At 42.1% G+C, this 23672-nt stretch overlaps 1 protein-coding gene across 2 annotated transcripts in view; it reads left to right on the top strand.

The window, feature by feature from the left end:
• Positions 1–23672, top strand: part of drosha (drosha ribonuclease III) — a 78686-nt gene that overhangs the window by 1800 nt on the left and 53214 nt on the right. Inside the window, exons 3-16 of one of the 2 annotated variants that reach the window (XM_034203126.1) lie at positions 83–151; positions 853–1159; positions 4261–4402; positions 5881–6041; positions 7105–7185; positions 9456–9542; positions 9811–9897; positions 11240–11311; positions 11629–11710; positions 12409–12477; positions 13588–13757; positions 15335–15459; positions 18698–18797; positions 22879–22986. In XM_034203126.1, the coding sequence (XP_034059017.1) occupies positions 83–151; positions 853–1159; positions 4261–4402; positions 5881–6041; positions 7105–7185; positions 9456–9542; positions 9811–9897; positions 11240–11311; positions 11629–11710; positions 12409–12477; positions 13588–13757; positions 15335–15459; positions 18698–18797; positions 22879–22986 (1660 nt within the window). Of the gene's footprint in view, positions 1–82; positions 152–852; positions 1160–4260; positions 4424–5880; positions 6042–7104; positions 7186–9455; positions 9543–9810; positions 9898–11239; positions 11312–11628; positions 11711–12408; positions 12478–13587; positions 13758–15334; positions 15460–18697; positions 18798–22878; positions 22987–23672 lie in introns of both variants that reach the window. The other variant, XM_034203120.1, reaches the window with a different exon arrangement.

Here is a 23672-nt window from a genome sequence, read left to right as displayed (position 1 = left end):
GTACTTGCATAGCAGTAGCTCTCCTATGGGATCAATGTGTGAAATGATTTGATCTCACAGCCATGTGTGTGTTTGTTCTCAGGGAGAGGTACCGTCACAGAGAGAGTCGGAGGTCCCAGTCGCCTGACCGGCACAGGAAGAGGCCTAGAAGGTACACACGCTGTCCATTAAGAACTGATGTGAATCTCACATTTCCACCAAAACTCTGCTTACTGCTGAGTAAAAGTTTACATCTTTTAAATATCTTTCCTCTTGTGTAACTTTAGCTATTAAATCAACCAGAAACTAGTAGTAATTTGAATTCCGCATATAAAATCAGTTTTGTTGCTTTCACCTTGTCTCACATTCATCAGAATCAGCATTCCTTTATTATTCCAGAAGCGGGGAAATTAACGGTGTTACGGCAAACGTGGCATGGAAGGTTAAAAAAAATGGCAGGCAATAATAACAAATAAAATAAATGGTAATAAATGGTAATAAAATATGAATAAAGAAAAATAAGTACACAACCATGGCTAAATAATTAGCAGCAGCAATGTAAGTATAAGTAAGTGATATAGATAGCATATTATTAGCATATTATTAGTATTGCAACCTTAAAATAAAAAGTTCTGGGACATTTTTTAAAGTTGTGTTGTTTTACAAAAAGTGATTTTAGTACCAGTACAATTGCACATTGTGGGTTTATTTCACAAGCTCTCAACAGTCTGTACTTGGTATTCATTTAGCAATTACAGCTGCCTCAAGAGTCCCCTAAACTTGTTGGTCCTTTGGTCACATGATAACCAGTGTTCATAACCTCCTGGCTGATTGCAATAATTGTTTTTCTTTTAACTTATCTGTGCTTTGTAGTCGTTCCACGAGCAGAGACCGTAAGCGCGGTCGCTGGGAAGACGAGAGGGACAGAAGGTCAGAGAGCTCGTCCGGCCCGAGCAGAGAGCGCAGCTACTCGTCTGTCAGGAGCCGAGAATCCGAGGAGACGTTCGCTGACAGGGAGCGAGAGCGAGAGAAGGAGCGGGACAGAGACAGAGAGAGAGAGAAGGAGAAGGAGAAAGAGAAGGGAGAGGACGAGAAAGTAGAAGACGCGCAGCTGAAACCTGCCTGGATCCGCTGCACACACGCTGAGAACTACTACTCCAATGACCCCATGGACCAAGTGGTACTGTTGGCATTTAAGTCTTAATTAATGATCCTATGCCCTGTGCTTAGTATCTAATTGTTTTTTTAAACGGTGTTTATGCCCTTAGGCAGGAATTTTCAAAAGCCATAGAAAAGTTCTTGCCTGCAGGTTAAACCGGAGAATAACTAACTTTCATTTGTTTCCCATTAAAACTGATCTTTATCCACATGACTGGAAAAAGTAATCCTCACGAATCTTCAGTCTGCAATTTTACTATTTTGTCTTTGAAGGTGGTGTTGAAGATTTGAATTGGCTGTTCTCAGACACGGTATCTTTTTCAGCCGTTCAGTTAATATCCAGTGCACAAAAGACGGCTCAGTCATCATTTGCAAATCACCACCTTCATTCTGAAACACTTTTCTTCACGTCTTTGGATCTGTGGGATAGTGCCGACTCCTTTTTCTTCTCTAAGACTGACCTTTAGCAGGAGTCTCTGGGTGCTTGCTTCATGCTGTCATCAGTTTCTTTTTATTTGCCACAAATTACACCTTCCGCCCAAGAGTCCTGACCTGTCTTTCAATAAAACCAGAGTGAAAGTATATGTCTTTTCTGCGCTGATAGAGAGGACACTGCCTGTGGGAGTTACTGTAGATTAGCCAAAAGGGTTTTGAATCAGATTTAAGGTTCAGCAAAATGAGGGCAGATCACAGCAGCAGATGAAATGTAACTTTATTTGGTAAAATCATTGTCTAGGAAATCAATAGACATCTTTTCTGTGGGGTATATATTTAAAACATATTACTTAGCCTGCAAAATCAATCATTATTACTCACTAACACACAGGATGGAATGACTTCATATTACTAACCTTTGTCCCATAGAAAAGTTGAATCCAGTAAAGAGAGACTCTTGGTGTGCACAAAATAAAGAAAGCCATGTTTAAAAAAGCTGGGCTGCAGTCGAATTGTCAGTTTCTCTCAGGAACCTTCCTAACGCAGTGAAATGACCCGGAAGTACTTCAGTGGCAGCCATGATAAGAGCCGTTCGAATTCTCTAGATCAGTGGTTCCCAACCTGGGGGGAAAGATCGCAGGGGGGGCGCCAGGCCTCAGATGATTTGAGACCAAATATCACATTTAGACTTTTTTTTTTATTTTTTTACATATAATTGTAACGCAATACATGATCTTTCTTTAATATAAATATAAATGTTTCTTCTGCCCGTAAAGTGTCCAAATCAGGCTTTTCTGGATAAGCGCATTTTTAAAACATAGTCATAGTCCATGCCGGTTTCACAGTTGCTCCGATCAGATCGGTCTCCTCCATTTTGTAGATTATTTACGACTTTTGAATCCACATAAACACATCGGCAAAATCCGGCTTACTTTGAGCATGTGTTTTAAACAGTTTAATCCCTTTGTGAATTGTTTCCACTTCCGCGCCGTCCTTTTATTTCTTCATACAGCGGGAATCCAAATGAATGAATCCTGAGTCCAATAACCATCAAAGTCACTCCACCAGTGCTCCTTGATTACGCTTTCATCCTCCTTTAACAAAATACTTCACATTCATTCAGTTTGTGACAGTAGTTGTAGCATTTTGAGACTTTTAAACTTTAATTACCGCTGTTGTGAGGGGAGGGGGGGGCACAACTTCCCACAGGAGTCATTTGGGGGGGCTCTTGGGAAAAAAGGTTGGGAACCCCTGCTCTAGATGATATGAACGAGGTTTGAAACTTCTTTTATAACCTCCTTTAGCTTAGGAACCACTGGACCTTCCTTTATGAAAGGAGAGGAGAAAATGCTGCCCCACCATGCCTTTCGGCCGTTCACGGAAACAACCGATTATGACCGAGAAATGATATCATTAAAGTTACGGTGCTTATTAAGCTTTTTAAAATGTATGTGGTAAGTTGCCAAAGTACTTTGTTTTGAACGTTCATCAGTATTATAATCAAAAAGAGAAATATGAACGTTAGTTTTTACTGAAATGATCAAATAAAGTCAACATTTCACAGTCTTCCCTGAGCTGTGTGGGGTTTGTTCAACTTTTAAAACATGTTTAATGGTGATAAACACAGTGATAGATGTTAAGGACTAACGTTTATAATAAATACATCTGTATTTATTTTAAGATCTTTTCATACAATCATACGTATTGGGATTATTTGTATTAATGTGGACCGGAGGGAGAGGGTGACGAGCATACATTTCACTTTCCTTTTTTATTTCAATTCCAACTTCATTCATGAAGAATCTGTTTCTCTGTTGTCCACGTTCATAAAGCATAAAACAACCGCATCAGAGCGCGGTGCAAAGTCTCTAGATGCGTCCGCCGTTCTTATTAAAGGTCCCGTGTCATGGCCATTTCTACTGATCATAATTCCATTGCTGAGGTCGACTAGAATATATTTACATTGTTCAATGTCCCAAAATCACATTGGTTTCTCATACAGCATCTCTGTATAGTATGTGTATTCACTCTCTGTCCTACACGTGAGTGTGTGGCGGACTGTGAGTGGAGATCCACAGAGGCGCGGCTGAGAAAAGATAAGGCTGAGTGAGTGTGTATGCCGGCGAAACTCCGCGGCTGAGAAAAGACAAGGGTGAGTGTGTGTGTGAGTGTGTGAGAGGAGATCCATTTGGACCAGGATATGGGCACGTCACTGGAAAATAAAAATGTCCAACGAGGCGTTCTGGGGCAGCATAGACAGGTATTTTCTGTGTTAGAGTTTTACTCGCTACAGGGTGTACTTTGAGGGTTTGTGACTCTGCAGACCGTTTACATGCAGAAAAACCTACATAACAAACAAGGGGACGGGTGATAACCGGAAAAGCATGACATGGGACCTTTAAGCATCCATGTTCATGACGTCCGCTGGCTCATCATAAATACATCGGATAGTGAAAGTGCAGTCGGATTCTCTAAGCACCTTAGTCTCTTCTCCTAAATCCTTTTGAATTCTCCTATCCACTATTCCTTAACCCCTGTGACGTTTCACACAGAGGTCAAGGAATAGACGATAGTATTTTTGGACTATTCGACTGCAGCCCCAGACTGAGGTAGCTTTTAGGTTCATTTGCTTTATGTAACATTTAAAAACAATGAACAAATGTATTTATTTTATTTGCACGTGTTCAGGGGGACTCCACTGTGGTGGGCACCAGTAAGCTGCGGGATCTGTACGAGCGCTTCGAGGAGGAGCTGGGGAAGAGGCAGGAGAGGGCGAAGGCTGTCCGGCCCATGTGGGACCCCCCCAAGACCAAGCCGGACGAAGACCCAGGTGGGCAGACCTGCAAAACTAGTTGGGTACAATTTGTGATAAGTATAAATGTACATTATAATCCAAGTGGTAATGTAATTTCAATGTATTTAAGACAAAAAAAGCACATTATCAACAGGTTGTTTTAACAATGCTGGACTTTAAAAAAAGGAGAAGAAATTAGACAATAACCAAATGATGTATTAGCTTGATCTAAATAAGTGTGCTTTGCATTTTCAAGTCTTTCATTAATTGAGCTATGTTAATGTTATCGGGATAAGGATATTTTATTGTCATTCCAGAACAAAAAGAGGTCCTCAGGTCCTATTAAATGTAAAAACACAAATAAACCAAGAAGAGGGGCACACAATAAAACACCAATGGCTAGCTAGCTCGCTAAAACAACGAACAGATGTGATTAGCAGGAGTGACATGAGGACTGGATTATATCAGACCTATTTTGGAAAGCGAAAATGACGGGGTCATTGATGATAATGCTTTAAAGTTATCAATGGTAAGTTGAGCTCTAATTCTGCACTGTGCAAAGAAAGTTAGGAAGCAATAGCAGTCATCGATTTATTCCTAAAGCTGTCCTTCTCCTGTAAGCATGTATGTTCTGGGTAAGTGGAAAACAACAATGCGCAAACAGTTAACACATCTGTTGGCAATCTTTTGTAATTGATATGCACAAAAGCGCGCTGTCTCCTCGGCAGTGCATTAGGCTGAGGCAGAGATTAAGTTCAGCGTTTATGATGTTATCTGCGGGGCTGTCGGCCTGATCCGTCTCTCTCAGAGCTGCAATAATAGAAATGTTGTTCCGGAGGATCTCCTTTGCTAAACACCATGCTCGGGGCGCTGACTTCACAATCGAGTGCTCGAGTCAAAATGCTGATAAGGATTGAAGACTGCTTAACTAGGGAGCACAAACTATTCCAATGAATAGTGATTATAAATCTTATTTTTGTTATTTTTTTAGGAGAGAAATCTAGAAAACATGATTTCCAGATGTCAGCATTGGGCAAATGTGCTACTGAATCTCATCCAAGTCTGCATGTAGCTTGTAAGGAGTAATTATAATAAAGTGGAATCTTCTACCAATGAATCCAACATAGTGATTGGTTAATCACTCTAAGCTACATATGTGGAACATTCAAGTTATTTAATGATAATAAGTAATTATGTCTCACTATAGGTGTTTATATGGGGCTCATCTAAATGACTGTATGTTAATGGTGTAATATCTTCCCTAGTTACACACGTATTATGATTGAACTTGCTTTGTGTGGATAATTATTCCTCTAAGAGTCAGCAAAGTGCACCATTTGAAAAACATTTTTGACAGATTGCTTTACGGAGATTTTATGTTTAATACTTTCTGAGGGCACAGCTGAGCCGGGGAGCTTAAACAGTGAGCGCGCTGCGGCTCATCGTATTATGTATCCGCTGTCAGCCCTGTGACGTTGCAGCGATTTAAAGCGCCTTTTGCACTTTGCTTGCAGAAGACAGCAGCAGTGAGTCAGACTGCGAGTCAGACGGGGAGGGAAGCACCTGCTCCAGCAGCTCTGACTCAGATGTTTTTGATGTCATCGCTGAGATCAAGAGGAAAAAGGCTCACCCTGACCGGCTGCACGACGAGCTGTGGTACAACGACCCCGGCCAGGTCGGTCCCACCCTCTGGCGCTTACCGTTCATATTCTACTTTCATTTCCATTCTTCTGTAATCCAATACAGGTCTCGCAAAGTATTAAAGGTGGAGAACAGGACCGGATCATTGATGTTAGATTCAGTTTACTGACAAAATAGATCTTCATTACATTCTAAGTAGCGTTATGATTAAAATGAATATGCCTTTAGGTCTCTGAACCCTGCCTTTGTTCTTCACATCAAACATACATGAGTTTTCACACAGTGAACAGATAACAGTAGATGGCAGAAGATAATAACAGTAATCCGAATAAACATGGCTTTGGAACATCTAATACTGCCTCTACTTGAAGCAGCTGCTCTGCCACAGTCAACACAACACAAATAAATGAACACACTTCACGAAATAGAAAAAACGTTCTTTCCCAAAAGCAAACAACAGCAAACAAAACTTTGATTTTATCCTCAAATGCAACATGTGTGCCGTCGTTTAAATATATCACATAATGGAAGGATGCACTTATTTCCTTGTAAAAGCAATTTGGCTGCCAGTCAATCTGTGACCTAGATACTGCACAATTAACGAAATAGCAATATTGACTAGTACTATATTAAAACCCCAGGGAGCACAATATTTGTTAAAGGCAAAATATATGTTTGAATACAATATTGTGGAGCTGCAGAGATAACCCCAGCCTACAAATGGTATTTTACACACTCGAATAAAAACACATTTGTTTGGTTTAGATCCTGTTAAAAATCCAACCATAATCATATTTATTTTCTTGAGTCATAATAATCCAAACTTTTTTTTTTTCAAATTGTACAGCCACATGAAGCCAAATCGTATATTAAAAAAAGATAATTGAATATTTAGTTCTCCCTTTTTAAAGAATGAATGTCAAACTGTTGTTTAGGTGTTGGTAATTGCACAATAAATGACACAGGCTAACGTTAAACTCCAGTGGAGAAATGAATGTGAAGCGCTTAGAGCTGTACAGTGACCTGCAGACCTGCTGTTATACATGGCAAGTAGCCGGAGCGCTTGTGTCTGATTTACGTATTTTCTCCCTGTCCAGATGAATGATGGTCCCCTGTGTAAGTGCAGTGCCAAGGCCAGACGTACAGGGATCCGCCACAGCATCTACCCGGGGGAGGAGGTATGACACGCCGTGAATAAATCCCCTTTCATAACCTTGAAGTGGTGCCACAGAGGGCCAAGGACATTATTCTAGTCATTTTAAATGTATTCTCTGTACATTGACCATTTCCCATTGCATTTATAGGGACAGTAAGTGGGATTTCATCATCCCAAAGAACCAAATGATGATATTACATGTACATCAGTGTGAGAACTCGACAGCGGAGTTGATCTATACCAATTGCTCATCGATTTATTTGCCAGCCGCTGAGATTTCTGCTTTCTCGCTTTGCTCGGTTTATGAACCAAAACTCCCACATAGACCCAACTTCAAATGAACAATCTAACACGTTCAAGCAAAGAAAAAACAACTGAAAATGTCAAAGCTATTTTATGTTCCCTGTATTTATCATAGGTGTGATATAACACCTTTTTTACATTTAAAGCAAAACACTAAGGCTAAAATATGCACTTTTCTATTTTGGACTCCTTTAAGTCCAAAATACACATTAAGAATTGTATTTGACTACACTTTGCCTATTTAATGACATGAAAAGTTATGTATTTTATCAACTAGGGAAGATTTATAGGGACAACGTGTTTCCCTATTCACTTATATTGTCAAGCTATATGTAGGAATCTTGCAATACATATTTTTTAAAGCTTATTTTCTAAAATGAGTTTTCATTCCTTATACTTAAAGCTAGAAATCTCCAATCCAGCAGAACTTTCATCCACCAAACCTTCCAGTTCAATTTCTATCTATATTCCGAAGGTTTCTATGGAGGGTTTTGTTCATATATCATTCATAGCCTGATATATAGAACATTTTTATTGCAAAAAACATGGCGAAAATAGATTTTCGAGAATATTTTCTGACTTATGTATAATAAGGCAAAGAGATATACAAAATTCTCTCTGTAAAAACACTTCTTCTCCAATACTTCGACAAATGGGAAGTCATTTTGAACCAGGTTCAATCCAATGTTTCCATCAATTCACATTCAACTTCACAAACTTGTAAAACATCATATTTTACATGAGTAATCAAGTGTTGTGTACTGTTTTCTATTACTGTGGATGTAGAGCGTTAAAACAGTTCAAATGTTTCCCTAATCAACTGTAGTATCTTCCATTAAGGTGGATATATATATTTTTTTTACTTAATGAATGCATTATCCTTTATTTGTCCAGAAGTATTTTTCATGGAGGTATTAACATAACTGTGAAGTAAAAACTTCTTTGCAGCAATGTTGAGCCAATCATGAAATGAGGGAAACTGGATTCGCCTGTCAATACACTGATATTTATTGAGAATTCGTACGGCCGGAGAGATCACAGTATACTACAGTTCTCATATAAGATACCAGCCAACTCTGAAGACAAAAGCGCCAAGAACCCATCTATACCTTAGAAGAGGAGGGCCCTAAAACACGCGGGTTTTCCTTTAATGCATGCCAGATGTCGAGACAAAGACTCGTTGCATTGCAAACCCACATGAGCCAAGCTTCTCCCCCCACAAGACATCAGATGACCTCTTGACCTGTGTCTTCCTGAGAAGCTATGGATCACATTACAGGCAGGAATACACTTTAACCATTAAACAGATTCCCGAGGACAAGTCACTAAACTCTATATACTTTAACAAGACTAAAATATTCCTTTACAATAACCTTCAGAGAAATGCTTGTTAATGTTCAATATAGCAGATTTATTTTCACCGGCAACTTTAACAGGCGTAGCTTGAAGGTCATTTAATAACTTAAAGTACGTGGTGGGGTGTAAAAAAGAACAGAGCTCGTCCCCTTGTTCATCCATTAGCTGACTAATTACTTGTTACGGACTTGGCTGACCGGGGCATCGTTAGTCAATTAATTTGTTTTTATGGGTTCATGCAGTGTATTGGAAATGTGACTGTGTTCATTAAGAGCATGTCAATGATTTTTACGAGTTAGATCTATGTTAACACAATTAGTATTTGGTCTGTTGTGATGTTTTAATACTGGAAACATACTTTAATTAAATATGTTATTATTTGTTAACATTAACTGGGTAATTAAGTGAAGTTCTTTGACTATTAATCGACTAAACGTTTCTTAAGGGATAGTCATAAAAAATACGGCTTGTACGTTTGGGGTGTTACAAATTCTGGGATATGTGACCAAAATCTGTTTCTTTTCTCCAAACATAATTTGTATCTATTAGATGTGTATCTGGCCCTTTTCTTGTTCTTACGTTGTGCTGTTAAAGACTATAACTTAACGTCAGTTTCTGGTGTGTCTTTTTCAGCAAGTGAAACATTGTCGTCCAATGAACAACAACTCTGGGAAACTGTTCCACTACAGGATCACCGTGTCTCCTCCCACCAACTTCCTGGTAAGTCTATTTTGTCAAGACCCTAAAAGTGAGACCAGAAGTTTCTTGAGTGAACAACATTATATGATAAAATGTGAATTTTCTTCCTTTCAATCATTATTTCCCCACAGTATTTTTCCGCATACTTTAGCTGCTATTTTATCGCAGTATTATGATTGTGTATTAGGTTTAATACATTTTCATTCAGTGTCATAGCAGTGTATATATTCACTCTGCATAAGCTGCTCTGTGTTTGAGTGGTCTCACTGTTTACTGTTTTCTGTTTCAGACTGACAGGCCGACAGTGATCGAGTACGATGACCACGAGTATCTGTTCGAAGGCTTCTCCGTTTACTCTCACACACCTCTCACTAACGTAAGCTGTCTTTGATTTGTGCATGGTGCAGGCATTAAGCAAATAATGTTACAGTACAAAAGATTCATCAGTGTACAGTAGAATGATTCCATTATATCTGGAAAGACACATTGCTCTGGAGCTTTGCGAGTATATTTTTGGCCCTTTGAGCAACTAGCTGGATATATAGAAATAGATGGAGTCCAAATACTGTTTTCTCTATTGTAATCATGAATAAGAAGCACGTGCAAAATGTACTGTTTTTTTATAATCTAGTTCCATTATATTGGAGATACACCAAACATATGTAAGGCTAAAATCTGCAACAATCGACAGTTACATCCAAAACAATTGATATACAGTACTAAAAAGAAACTCAATATTGAGATGATGGGGTGAACTCTCAGTTTAAGGCAGGTTAGGTCAGCATTTGAGTGAGAAAACCCCTCCTCTTTTAGTTCCACTCCCTTCAAAAATAACTTGAAATCGGCTTTTGGCTTTTGGCGGACTTCTTTGTGGCCCGGACACGGAGCTCCTCTCTCACTACGCTGACCTTGTCTCAGAGTCCTCTCAAACATTAGAGGGGTCGTGACTTAAAAGAAGCCTCTCTTCCGTTAGACACTTGAGCTCTACGCCTGACTTTTATTCTAAGGAGGGACTTTAAAGGAAGAGAAATCGAGAGGGCACCCTATTTCTTGAAAGTGTGTTCAAAGTGTGAATATCTCTCCCTTAGATAAACATGCGCGCCTGTGTCCGTCACTGTCTGCGCGCGTGTACTACCCCTGCACGTTTGAATAATAAAGCACTTGGTCAATATCCGTCTAGCTTGTAAAGAGCCCTGAGGATTAGGCATGATTTGAACTGGATAATTTAAGCAGCCCTTGTTAAAAGCTGGGGTAAACGCTTCGTGGCAGCGTGGGGATTAGGGACCTCGGAGCGTGCTGATATTAGCCCCCCGCTAGTTAGCCGCCGGGATGGGCGAGAATGAATGTGGCTCGCAGGTTAATCTCTTAAAATGGACCCCACTGACAACAAAGGCTGTGTAGCTATGGAGATTAAACACAGAGGAGCAGGCTTATCCATTTAGAGAGATTTCAGTTACTTCATTTTCAAGAGTCAGGTGCCCGCTGATCTGTGTGGAGGCATGTGATTCTTGGTTTTTAAATTGACTGAACTTGTGCATGTTTACAGGCTGGTTTCTAAACACTAATTCTTATGGTTGTGACTGTCATTTTAGCTGAGCTCGGTGGCAGGGATGAGGTTTTAATGAGTTTCCTTAAAGCTGTAACCTCTGTCTAACGCCATGTTAATGAGCGGGCCCGTCCTTTCTTCTTCTCGTCCTCTGTCCCTTTCATCATCACAGATCCCATTGTGCCGTGTGATCCGCTTCAACATAGATTACACCATTCACTTCATAGAGGAGATGACACCGGAGGTCAGTAAAACCCCGCTTTATCTCGCGGCTCTTTCTCACCCCTTTTTGTTTTCATCTCAAACGGCTGAGTCTGAGCACAGCTGAGCCACACGTAACCCTCACACCTGAGTCAAGGTGCTAATCCTCCGAGAAGAGGGAGAAGAGATTCTTTTAAACCTGCCGGGGTTGATTACATCGATACGCTGGCTTATGTGATAAAGTTAAAGAACTGGATTTACTTATCAGTCATCTCTACATTAATACTCTTTATGGCAGTATGCTTTTTTTTGCTTCTACTGCGGGCCCACATAACACTGCCTTCCTTCCCCTGTGGCCAGAACTACTGTGTCCGAGGCCTGGAGCTGTTTGCCTCCTACTTGTTCCAGGACGTTCTCGAGCTATATGACTGGAACCTGACAGGTAAGATTCCCAAAAAGGGATTTGAACGTTTGCAGGAAAATAAGAGTGTGAGGGTATACTGAGGTCACATTTTGGTTCATTCCCATGATAAGATAAAGGGTCAGTGAATAAATACAAAAAACAGAAAGAATAAGACACACTTGCAACTTTGGTGAACTATTTTCAATATAGAAAATAAGGAACGTTTCAGAAACGCCTGGTTAACACTGTACGGACAAACACCAAACAATTTACTAAAAGGCATCGGGACACAATAGGAAGATCATTAGCTTGTTGGAGTGTCCTTGGACAAGATACTGGTCTTTGATACTGCTGCAACACACATTTCCCAAATTGGGATCAATAAAGTACTATCTTATCTTATTCCATTTGCAAAGAGTAGCAAAATATGTGCAGATTGCTTCAATTGTTGATTAAAACTAATCGCATACAATTTGCAGCTCCAATAATAATATGAATATGACCTCGACTATCAACCATAATCCCATTTCAAGTAAAGGCCCTTTTATTTTACAGTCACACAACATTTGAGATTAAGAAAGTGCATTGATGTTGAATTCTGGTTTATAATTATGATGCTTTTAGCAACAATGTGGTGATTTATAATTTGACAATTAACTTTTCAAGAGTCAGGTTTAAATATTTAAATATTTAAATATTTAAATAAACTATAAAAAAGCCTCTGCTCTCTCCTCCAGGTCCGGACTTTGAGGTCGCTGGATGCCAACGGTTCCATTTCATGCCCCGCTTTGTCCGGTTCCTACCAGGTGAGGCTCTCAACAACCTACCACAAACCTGTACCACTTACCTTTGCTTTGTAAGTCTGTCTCCCTCTGGTGGCCAGTGGCGGATCGAATCAAAACGTGCTTCAGAAAACAAAAAGAGTGTCCAGTAATGCTTCCCCCCCCCCAACCCTTCTGCATGTGCCGCTGATGATATCTGATCTGTGGTCTGGACCTGCCGCGTGGCGCTGCTGTGAAGCTGCATGGTGTTCATCTGCGATACACATGATGGTGCTGGTGCTCTATGATATCTCAACAGTGTTTGTTATGACAGCCGTGCAACCTACCTCCTTTCCATCAAAAAACAATTTCTCTCCCAGCTCCCCCGATTTAGTCCGCTAGAAACACTTATCTGCCTCTTTTTACAATGCGTCCAATGCAATGTTTCTGAATTGATCTGTAAGGAGAGAGCGTGAGAGGAGTTGCAGTGAGAGCATGATGATGCTGTGTTTGAAAGTTGCATTGAGTGTGGGTATACATTTGTTTTTCCTTAATGCATTTGCAGGAGGGAGAGGCCGCCTGCATTTTGGGTGTCTGTCCATGTGAACGCTCGTAAATGCAGGTCAATCAATTTTGCATGAGTATCTATTAAACTCACTCCATTTGACCTGCTAGATTGCATGCTTGCGCCTGGCTGTCTCTCCCCATGCAGTTGTGCTCATTTCTTTTTGCCATAGCGTTTTGCTATTCTATCCCCGTGTCTCATTATGTTCCTTCACGTATTGTATGACTCCCGACCTTGCATCAGAGCCTCTGTTTACCTGTGCATTTCCTGAACTATGCAATTGCGATGCACGGGGACATTTTTCACAGTATGTAATCTTGGCTCACAAACTCGAGAGTTGGCAGAGGTGAGGCTGGGTGAGATGCTTGTATAAAAACAAAGATTTTCTCCTAACATCAGACTTGAATTTGAGCCAGCGAAAGAAGGCAGTGCGTGGAACCCTATGAAACAAAAATAATGTATAATTCCACAAGCTCTAAGATTGGGGCCCTTTTTTTAATTAACTTGGAATCTCTGGTGATCTGCATACCTTGTTGGTGGTGTTTATGCTTCATGAATGTATTCCTCTGTCTGCTTCTAAATGATCTCAGATGGAGGGAAGGAGGTGCTGTCCATGCATCAGGTGTTGCTCTACCTGCTCCGCAGCAGCAAGCCTCTGGTCCCCGAGGAGGAGATTGCAGACATGCTGCAGTGGGAGGAGCTGGCGTGGCAGAAATATGCGGAGGAGTGCAAGGGCATGATCGTCACCAACCCCGGCATGGTGAGGCCCCGGCCCCACTGTTACGACAGGAGGTTGCCTTGTCTGCTCTTTCAAGGGCAATCGTCGCCCCCCGCCCAACCCCGACACTGCAGGACTAAGGCTGTTCCTGTTTGCCTGTGACATGAGCAACCCCACCTATTATCCCCCCCAAGGGCGTTTGCTGTCACCAACATTATTCGGGCCATAGCTTTTATGTCACGATGAAGTTGGTTAACCTTCTTGTCTGGCCCATATTTTAAAAGGATGTGCAGTAATTGTGTCTGGGGAAAAGGTGAAGATGTCATTGCTAGCTAAAGCGTTGCATATGAACAGTGGATATGATTGTATAACCTTTGGCGTGGGTGAGTTATTGAGTCAACTGCTCTTCCTGGCAGGACTGAATTGTTGCGGTCGGGTTTCCAGATAGGTGGGAGGATAATAGTCTTCCATCCCCAGACTAATGTTGAAGATTAGTCAGTCAAACAAAGTCGTTTAAAAAGGTCACATATAGAGACTTGCCTTGTGTGGTGGAAAAATAACTTTGGTCATCAGTGGCCATCTTCCCTAGATTGTTTAAATAGTCCTTTTTGATTGTCCATTTTATGGTTAGAGAAACTCCCTCTGGAAGGAGCTTTGGAAGTTCAGCCATGGCAGACCATTTACATGCACACAAACCCACACACTACAGGAAAAGGCAACCCCTGAAAACCATAATAGCCTCTTAAAAACATTTATTTATTCAGTCAGTAATGTCAGAGAGATGTTTTTAAGCCTACATTTTTATCTTAGAAGGACTTTCCTTGTACAAACATTCTTCCATCTCATAATAATCATAAACCTCAAAGGTGTCGAGGTTATTCTGCTTGAAAGTTCAGAATAACAAAATAAACAACACCACAGTTTGTGCTTTACAATCAATAGAATGCAATTTCCGAGCTCGGTGACCCAACTCTATACATGTTCACACTCTCCTCAACTTTAATGTCAAAGTGACAAGTAATCATTTCTTTAAATGAGCCCAATGTCATCGACCTTCAAACAGCTTTAGTGTATTATTACTAAAGAATCACCAATGCTCTTTGGCCTTGATATATAAATGAGGATGTACTGTGTATTACCCGGGAAATCGTCAAGCCCTTCCATCAAAGCCAATCAAACCTGTTGAAGTCTTTCTAAAAGCCAAATCAAAGATGGCTGGCTCTCAAATCAAAGTTTGTATGCGTGCCGCGTGACGAGTCTGCGCTAATGTCAAGGTGAGCAGCGCCTCGAGCCATCTGTCGCACAGCTCATCGCGCCTTATGCTACAACCCCCGTTCTCTGATCTCGCAAAACGCCTGACAGGCTAACTGTGAATTGGGAGCCGGCTGAGGACATGTTGCTTGTCAATCTCTTCCCTGATATGTGAAGTTAGCTCGCCACCCCTGACATCACTTTACCACAGCTACGAGCAGAATCCAGGCCTCGTCTCATTGCTTTCCTGCGATATACGACCCGTGGGGCGTTGAATATTTGTTATTTCCTGTATCAGCTTCTTATAATTAACTGATGGCTGCCTTGTAGCTATATTCACATGTTGGTTCTGATTTGTTTCACCCTAGAAACCGAGCTCGGTGCGCATCGACCAACTGGACAGGGAGCAGTTCAACCCGGACGTCATCACCTTCCCCGTCATCGTGCATTTTGGGATCCGGCCTGCTCAGCTCAGCTACGCCGGGGACCCTCAGTAAGAACACACACACACACACACACACACACACACACACACACACACACACACACACACACACACACACACACACACACACACCCCTACCTCTACCTCTAGATGAATGCAGATCTCCCACCTGCTGCATATCATCTCTCTCCTTCCCTCTGCCTCTTATTCACTGTCGTTCTCCCCGGACACTGTAAGGTAATATCTCGTGACGCACGTCAAGAGTGTCGCATGTCGAAGAGATGGATAGATGGAAATACAGGGAGTAGAAGGACGAGCAAAACGAGTGGCGTGACATTTTCACATGCGCCGTCCCGGGCTCCGCCGTGGGAGCCGCCGTCTGGTGAATAGTAATGCCACACGCCGCAGGGCTGCAGCAGGGAATACTGTACTTTGCTGCTGCATAATTAACAAAAGCAGAGTATTAGATCATCTGAGCCGCGGTCCCCGAGGTGTTCAGAGACGATGCGGCAACAATGCGTCAAGCGCCAATCAAAAGTCTGAACACAACTCGGTCTGCCGGCTCTCAGTCTAAATTTAAACCTGTGTCTTTTCTTTTTCAACTCGGATGTTCAGTGGCAATCAGGAAGAGGAGCTGATGAAGACACAAACAAGAGGCTGGTCGTTAGGAAATCCATTTAGGCAGAACTAGTTTGCGACTAATGTCCGCTCTCCCCCGCCGCTTACATTTTAGCTGCGTGTCCACCGAGCTCACTCATCCCTGTGCACCCTGCTGCCATGTCAAACTTCTCAAAGCCGGCAGACGACGACAAATGTATGGACGGTCTGGGACATCATTAGCTGATGCAGAAACGAGTAGTAAGCGACCAGTGGAAAAGGATTTCCTACAACTGCTAATGATGCGTGTAGCGAGGGCAGGAGTCGGTGTTGATTGCGGCGGCGGCGGCACAGAGAGGAAGCTCTGGGCCACAGCAGAAGCATATATTAACTCGGGAGACTGAAGGAGCTGTGTTGTCTTCCTCCCCCCTTCTCACTGGCCGCTACTCGAGCATCTCCAGCTCCATCATGACAGCTGAGGCAAGGCTGATGACAGGTCTGAGGTCAGGCAATGTAAAGAAAAGAACAGGACAGATAACTCCAGCAAGACAGGGAAGAGAGAAACATAGAGGGAGGGAAAAGGAAAGGAAGGCAATGTCAGTTTAATATGTCAGCCTAATTGAATAAGTCTCTTTCTGTTAAAGTAATGGCAAGCTACATTCCTGTAACACGCACCATAACACAAGTTCTACTTTCTCTCACATGAAAACACATATTCCTTCAGAGTGGCAGGGTCTCTCCTCTCTCAGCCATGAAGTTGAGCACATAATTAACATACTTATTTTGTTCCCGCATCAGCACTCTGCAGACAGTGAAGTAGTTAATTTCCTGAGTGCTGTGCAACGTTTTTCTTCGTCTTAAACTCTAGTAGCTTGTTAAAGTTGTATTTATGTGATTTTCAAAATGGTTGTTCTCTATTTTCCTCATGATTGTACACACTTCAGGAGTAGAAAACAACTGCGTGAGTCCACTTCAGGAGGAAAACTAAATTATCTTCCGGTTTTCTCTGCTGTGCGTAAAAGAATGGACCATTCCAAACTTTCGCACTTCATTCTGCTCGTCACCTTTTTGAGTAGCGAACAACAAGAGTCAGAACATCGTTTGTATATTTCTCAAGAAAGTCTAGCAAGAAGCAGGTGATGAGCGTCCAAACGGCCATAAATACTTCAAAACTATTTAAAAATGTATCCCTAGTTTTCAGTTATTTCTTTGTCTTCACCTTTCTTGTCCATCAGACGCCAAATATAGATTTAGATTTGTTCTGTCTGCAAAAGTCAGGGCTTGTTTAAGTAGAGAAATGTCTGCGCGTTCACGTAACAGATACCTGTGTTAAAGCGCTTAAAAGCCAGCGGATAGATGACGCCTGCCATGCTACAGATACTATTCCTGAAAAGGACTCGAGATAGGACACAGAACAGAGGATCAGGGAAGTAGGGGGGCAGAAAAGGAAGAAGCAGCATATGCTAATGCAAGCATGTGCAAAGAGCGGCGGCGCAGCTACCCTGAGAGCACACAGCAGATCTACGGAAAGGTCATTGGAGCGGATTGGGGACGAGGGGGCCTCCCAGGCTGGGGAGACTCTCTTTCTCTGTCTCTCTCTCTCTCTCTCTCTCTCTCTCTCTCTCTCTCTCTGTCTGTCTCTCTCTCTCTCTCTCTCTCTCTCTCTCTCTCTCTCTCTCTCTCTCTCTCTCTCTGTCTCTGTCTCTGTCTCTCTCTCTCTGTCTCTCTCTCTCTGTCTCTGTCTCTGTCTCTCTCTCTGTCTGTCTCTCTCTCTCTCTCTCTCTCTCTCTCTCTCTCTCTCTCTCTCTCTCTCTCTCTCTGTCTCTGTCTCTGTCTCTGTCTCTCTCTCTCTGTCTCACTTCCCCTCTGTCTCTCGCCCGCTCCGTCTTCCTCGGTGCGGAGGTGGTGGTGAGCTGATAATCGGGGCGGTAAAGCCGTCTCATTCCCTCGTCTCAGTCTCTAATGAAGTCCCCACCATTAAAGCTCTATAATTCTTCTATTCCACGGTACACCCCCACTTCCCTCCTTTGCTTGCTCCCTTCCCTCTCTCTCCTGTCTATACCTTTCTCTCTGTCAATGCACCATCCTATCCCCCAAACCCCTGGCACCTCACCCCTCCATCCCACCAATCATAATTGAATAACTCTGGGTAAATGAGGAGAAAGTCTCCTGAATGGGAGCAGAACGGTCACACTCGGCCCTCAGTGCATCAATCAGGAGGTCTGATTGAAAAGAGAGGGAAGGGGGGGGTTAGGTGGTTAGTATGATGGCTACATGTCACCTTGCCGATAACTCCCTGGGTCCTTTCAGATGCAAATGAGTGCAAAGACAATGGGGTTTTTATAGAAAATGAGAATTAGGAGGTTACGAGACGCGTCGGGGCCACTCGTATGTTTCATGACTTACAGGTTTTTACGAGAGAAAATAAAATAAGGTGAAGAGCATTTCATTAGTCTGTCTTTGTGCGTGGACCTCTCCTTGCAGTTCAAACAGTGCACATTTGAAACACAGACTCTTCTCTGTCCACTTCCTACACACAAAAAAAGCAGTAATTGCAATACCGGCCGCACGCAACTGTTAAATGATGTTTAATGTCGGGCAAGCTGCAGATGAAATATTGATGCGTTGTGAGAATGGGGGGGAGATGGACTCCTGCGAGCCTGACGCCTCCCTCTCTGCTCTCTGTCAGGTACCAGAAGCTGTGGAAGAGCTACGTCAAACTACGCCACCTGCTGGCCAACAGCCCCAAGGTCAAGCAGATCGACAAGCAGAAGCTGACGCAGAGAGAGGTGGGTTGAAAGAAAAAAAAAGAAGATATTATTTCCCTTTTTTCTTTTGTCTCGCTCACATTTTGTACATTGTCAAGTGGCCTGCTCTTGTTATGTGGATGCGGTGCAATACGCTTTCAATTTAAATGTTTTGGGAGCTCACTTCCCGCAGATATGAAAGGTTACGCTGGAGCATTTGCACTCTCTGTAGAAACGAGAGCAAAACTATTGCTTTTATTCCCGCTGTGCACTCTGATTCAAATGCAGCTTATCTGGAACTCACCGCTGCTAATCGGAATTATTGCCTGGAAGAAACAAGGATGCTGTTTCACTAAATAAAAGTGACTTACAAAGGCAACATTGTTCTTCTGGTTTTGTTGGTTTTTTCTGTAGAAAACGCTGCCTTGCATTCAAACATTAAAGGATATGGCACTACAGAGGAATATTTAAATATGGCATCCAGGGCTTTACCTTGAAAACATTAATTTGCACATTAATGCCATGTACATACAAATACATGTGTTATTTGATGTTGGAAACTGTATTTCTGATAGTTATAAAATGTAATATTTATCAGTCAAATTGTCAAGCCTTTACAGATACGAGAAACAATCTCCCCTTTATTATTTACAAACCGTTCATTCTTAATTGCTGGTTTTATGTCCTTACATTTTCATCTCTATCCTGTTTAAATATAATTATTATTGGCTATAATTACGTCTGTACGGAAGAGGATCGGGCCACATGAGAATTATATATATATATTTTAGATCTGATCAAAATTGATTTTGTTCTGTTCTGAGATGAAGTCAGAATTCTGAAAAAATCCAAACAAAGAGGAAATATATACGTGGCCCTAATCGTCATCCGTACAAAAGGAATTAAAGCCAATAATAATTATATTTGAAAGTGAACTGGCTGGAGGCCCTAATCTTTTTCCGTTTTTATTTTAGGTATTAATATTCCCCCTTGACTTTTGTCTTTTTCTTACTTTTTAATAATGCATAATTTAGACGAATGTGCAGCTCAGAGTAAAACTGCTGTACCTACTCTCTTGAGTTGAGTGTTAAGGTCAACCCCCCCCAGGGACCGAGAATGAGAAAGGTTCAGGTTTGGTGAGGTAATGACCATGGAGCCACAGGGAGTCTCAGCGCGCAGGGGTGTGTGTGGCCCACAAGTAGCTGTGAACAAGCTCTTTGTGCCATCATATCTCTCTGGTAGTTACCTCTGTAACTTCTCAACTGCTTTATCACTATCGAAAGCTCTAAGTGTTCCTCTTGCTTTGATACACTCTGAACCAATAATGAGGAAGAACTCAGAGCTCAATCAGCTTGTTTCCCAGGTACCTCGGCAAAAGCCCTGTGGCTAACAAGCCCTGACAATCCTGCTGTCAACCTGCACCGGAGCAATTAGCGTATCCCAAACACACACACACACACACACACACACACACACACACACACACACACACACACACACACACACACACACACACACACACACACACACACACACACACAAGCCCGTGAGATTCCACCACAAAGCATTAGCCATGTCAGTGTGTCCTCGTTGCAGTGGAAGTGTGGCATCGCTACTTATTTAAAGCCCCAGGGAACACTCAAGCTTCCTCTGTAAATGGTCTTCTGAAAAGGCGTTTTCCACCATTAAGAATCACCCTGTCTGAGGTGTTCGCTACACGCCAGTGCTGCTCCAACCGGCTCTGTGATGCCTGTGCGCTCAGTGTGGACCACACACAGCTCCAGAGAGGGGGTGCGTTTTGGCTAGAACTGGCCTTCACACCAGGGAGCGGGCACCCATTTCCAAACCCCATGCTGAGAGCGTGGAGGGTTGTGTGTGTGTGGGCGGAGGGGGTGTGGCGTTAAGAGGCATGCAGATTGTGTGTGTTGCCCAGATGGATTTTGTGCTAAGAAACTCAGCCAAACGCATGACTGGGTTTCAAACATGCGGACCGATATTGTCTTCAGAAAACAATCCTTTTAAGATGTTATTCACATTATTTTTTGTTGTGCTTGGATTCTACTTGGTTGACAGTCTTTACAATATAAGGACAAGCAGAACACGTGTCGTAAAACATTTGTGTGACTGTATTGAAAATGAATGGCACTTTTACTATCTCAAATCTCTAATTTGAATAAGTATTCAGCCCCGGCCGTCACTTCTTTGGCAGTGACTTCAGCATTGAGTCTTCTCTATCAGCTCGGCATATGTGGATTTGGGGATTTTCTCTGATTCCGCCTTACAGATTTGGCCAAGCTCAGTTGAGCTGTATGAGGAGCATCTTTGAAAAGATATCTTCGAATCATTCCACACATTTTCCATTGCTATCAATTCTGGGCTTCAGCTGGGCCACACAAGAACTTAACACTACAGGGATCAACATTAACTTCAAGGAATTAGCTCTTGGTTACCAAACTGAAATTATATTTTAGACACCTTATAGACTTAAGAAAATGTGCAGTTATCAGATGAATTATTGAAAAATGACAAAGTAAGGAACTGGTTGCCAATTTCTCAAAACGGTAATAAAGGAAGTGTACTTTATATTGTTTTCACAGCTTTTATCCTTATGATTGTAATAACATAAGGATACATACATCACTCCAAATGTAAAGCCTCATTAAAAGGAAGGTAGGTCTTTATTTACTCTTTAAAACAAAGAACTATAGAGAGCTTACAGTACCTTTCTACCATCCAGAGGCAGTGAGTTCCAAAGTATAGGGGCATAAAATCAGAAGGCACTTTTATGGGACACATAAGGTACATTTAAAATAGAAAGCAGTGGAGTGCCTCAACATAAAATGAGAGAAAATCTCTGATCTAGGGAGAAGCAAAGTCATTTATAGCCTCATAAACAAGTGGAACAACTTTAAAACCGATTCTAAAACATACAGGTAGCCAAAGCGTTTTTTAAGAATCCAAACTAGTTTTCTGAGACTTTTTGAAAAGGGAATTACAGTAGCTTAGTAATTAGTAGAGTTAGTAATTCACCTTATTTTCAAATGTCTAACAAAGGTCTGTCTTTGGCAAAATGCAAATGCACAAGGAAGCAGGGAAGCACACATGCAACAGATGGCTCCAGCCTTGTGCTGGCAGTGCATCTCAGACAGTGTCTTTGGTGTTTGACCTCAACCTGATCCAAAACACAAACACTCCTTCTCTCCGCCGAACGATGTGATGATAAAAGTCAAACGAGCCGTGCCCCGTCTGTCTGACCCTGCAGAAAGTTAGTCTCTCCGCCTCCCCTCACTGCACAATTGTTTACTTTTGTTGTACTTCTGTCCATTCCATGACCCTGTAGAAAGCCTTGCATAACAGAGCATTTACATATCATTCGCTGTGATAACTGCTTTCCATATACAGTGGCTGGCTGTCCACGGAAAAAGATTGTGCTGTGTGCGGTTGTGTGTGCTTGTGTTGCGCGTGGGCGAGCTTGTTCACTTTGATGCGCAGTTCAAAGTAGGATGGCATTATTTATTCATGCCTTTGTTGTTCTTATTTCCTCTGCGAGTCAACAATTCCTGGCGTTCCATTTTAGGCAGATCACGGCTAACTCAGGCACAGTCGATACATCTCAGCTGAGTGAGTGTGCACACACATTAGGAGGTGCACTCTGTCAATACATCTCGACTGTTATTTGTAGGACCCTCTTGTCTCAGAGCCCCCTCCCTGACTGAGTTTCCAGTTATTTGCTGTAGGTCTGACATGATGTGTGTGTCTGTAATGATTCCTCCTCCTGCTGCAGCTGCTGCTCCTGCTCTTGAGTGAGGGTCCTAATGGGCAGGCAGGTGCCTTGGCTCTTGACGACTGGGCTTGACGCCTCCATATTAGCCTTCCTCCACCCCCACTGCCTACAGCTATGCTGACCCACAGCAGTGCCTCAATTAGCCGGGGCCAGCAGAGCTGTCAGTGCCCTGTTGCTCCTGTCCACAGCGCTACAGTATTTATGTCATGCTATGGAGCTTTCACTATGTTGCATCTGCCAGCCTTCTCTGTTGGGGGAGGTGAGGGAGGGGTTTTGAGGATGGGAGCAGTCCCCGAAGGCTGCAGCAGATCAATAATTGACTTGCTGATTGTTTGGCAGGAAGCTCTTCAGAAGATCCGTCAGAAGAACACCATGCGCCGCGAGGTGACAGTGGAGCTCAGCAGTCAGGGCTTCTGGAAGACCGGCATCCGCTCCGACGTCTGTCAGGTAACACGCACAAAAAACACCGACATGTTCTGCACTGCATACTCCAAGATCTAACTCACACTGAGATGTTTGTACTCACTGATACACACAGAAATACATACACTTACACAAACATACAGATGTACGTAACATTTACACAATATATACATAACTACAATCTAAGGAGTGTCGTTTTTTCTGCTTAAAAATTTAAAAAAGAGACCTATTTTTAAAGTAAGGAAAGGATTAAGATCAGAAATAAAAAAATGGTTGTTCGAATAATACAAAATGTGTTAAAAAAGTTTCATTAACAATTTTTTACATTTTCATAACAGACATCCAAGTAGTGTAAAAAAAGGGGTTTAAAAAAGAAACATAAACAATAATATGAATTTAGCTAATAGATGGTGTATGATAAGTGGAATTAAAAAACAATTGGTTGATTAATACCATCTTTTTGTATCATCGTGGTTTCCAAGACATTGATGTTGTAGGACATTGTATGTTTCATTACCAATCATTTTTAAAATTGTGAGCAATAAATGACTATAAATGGATTCAATGTGCTCTCATTGCAAATGCCCGCTCACCTACTGACACCAATCTGCACTCTGGTACGGCTATTAGCACTGAATCTTACACCAGGCTCTGTATCTGCAGGAAAAGAGTCTCGGCAATCTAAACAGCAGCCAGACCATGAACAGCCC

The sequence above is a fragment of the Gymnodraco acuticeps genome, unplaced genomic scaffold (genome assembly GCF_902827175.1).
Source record: "Gymnodraco acuticeps unplaced genomic scaffold, fGymAcu1.1, whole genome shotgun sequence".
Taxonomy (NCBI): Eukaryota; Metazoa; Chordata; class Actinopteri; order Perciformes; family Bathydraconidae; genus Gymnodraco; species Gymnodraco acuticeps.
The sequence above is the reverse complement of the archived record's forward strand: the minus strand, read 5'-3'. Positions and strand labels throughout refer to the sequence as shown.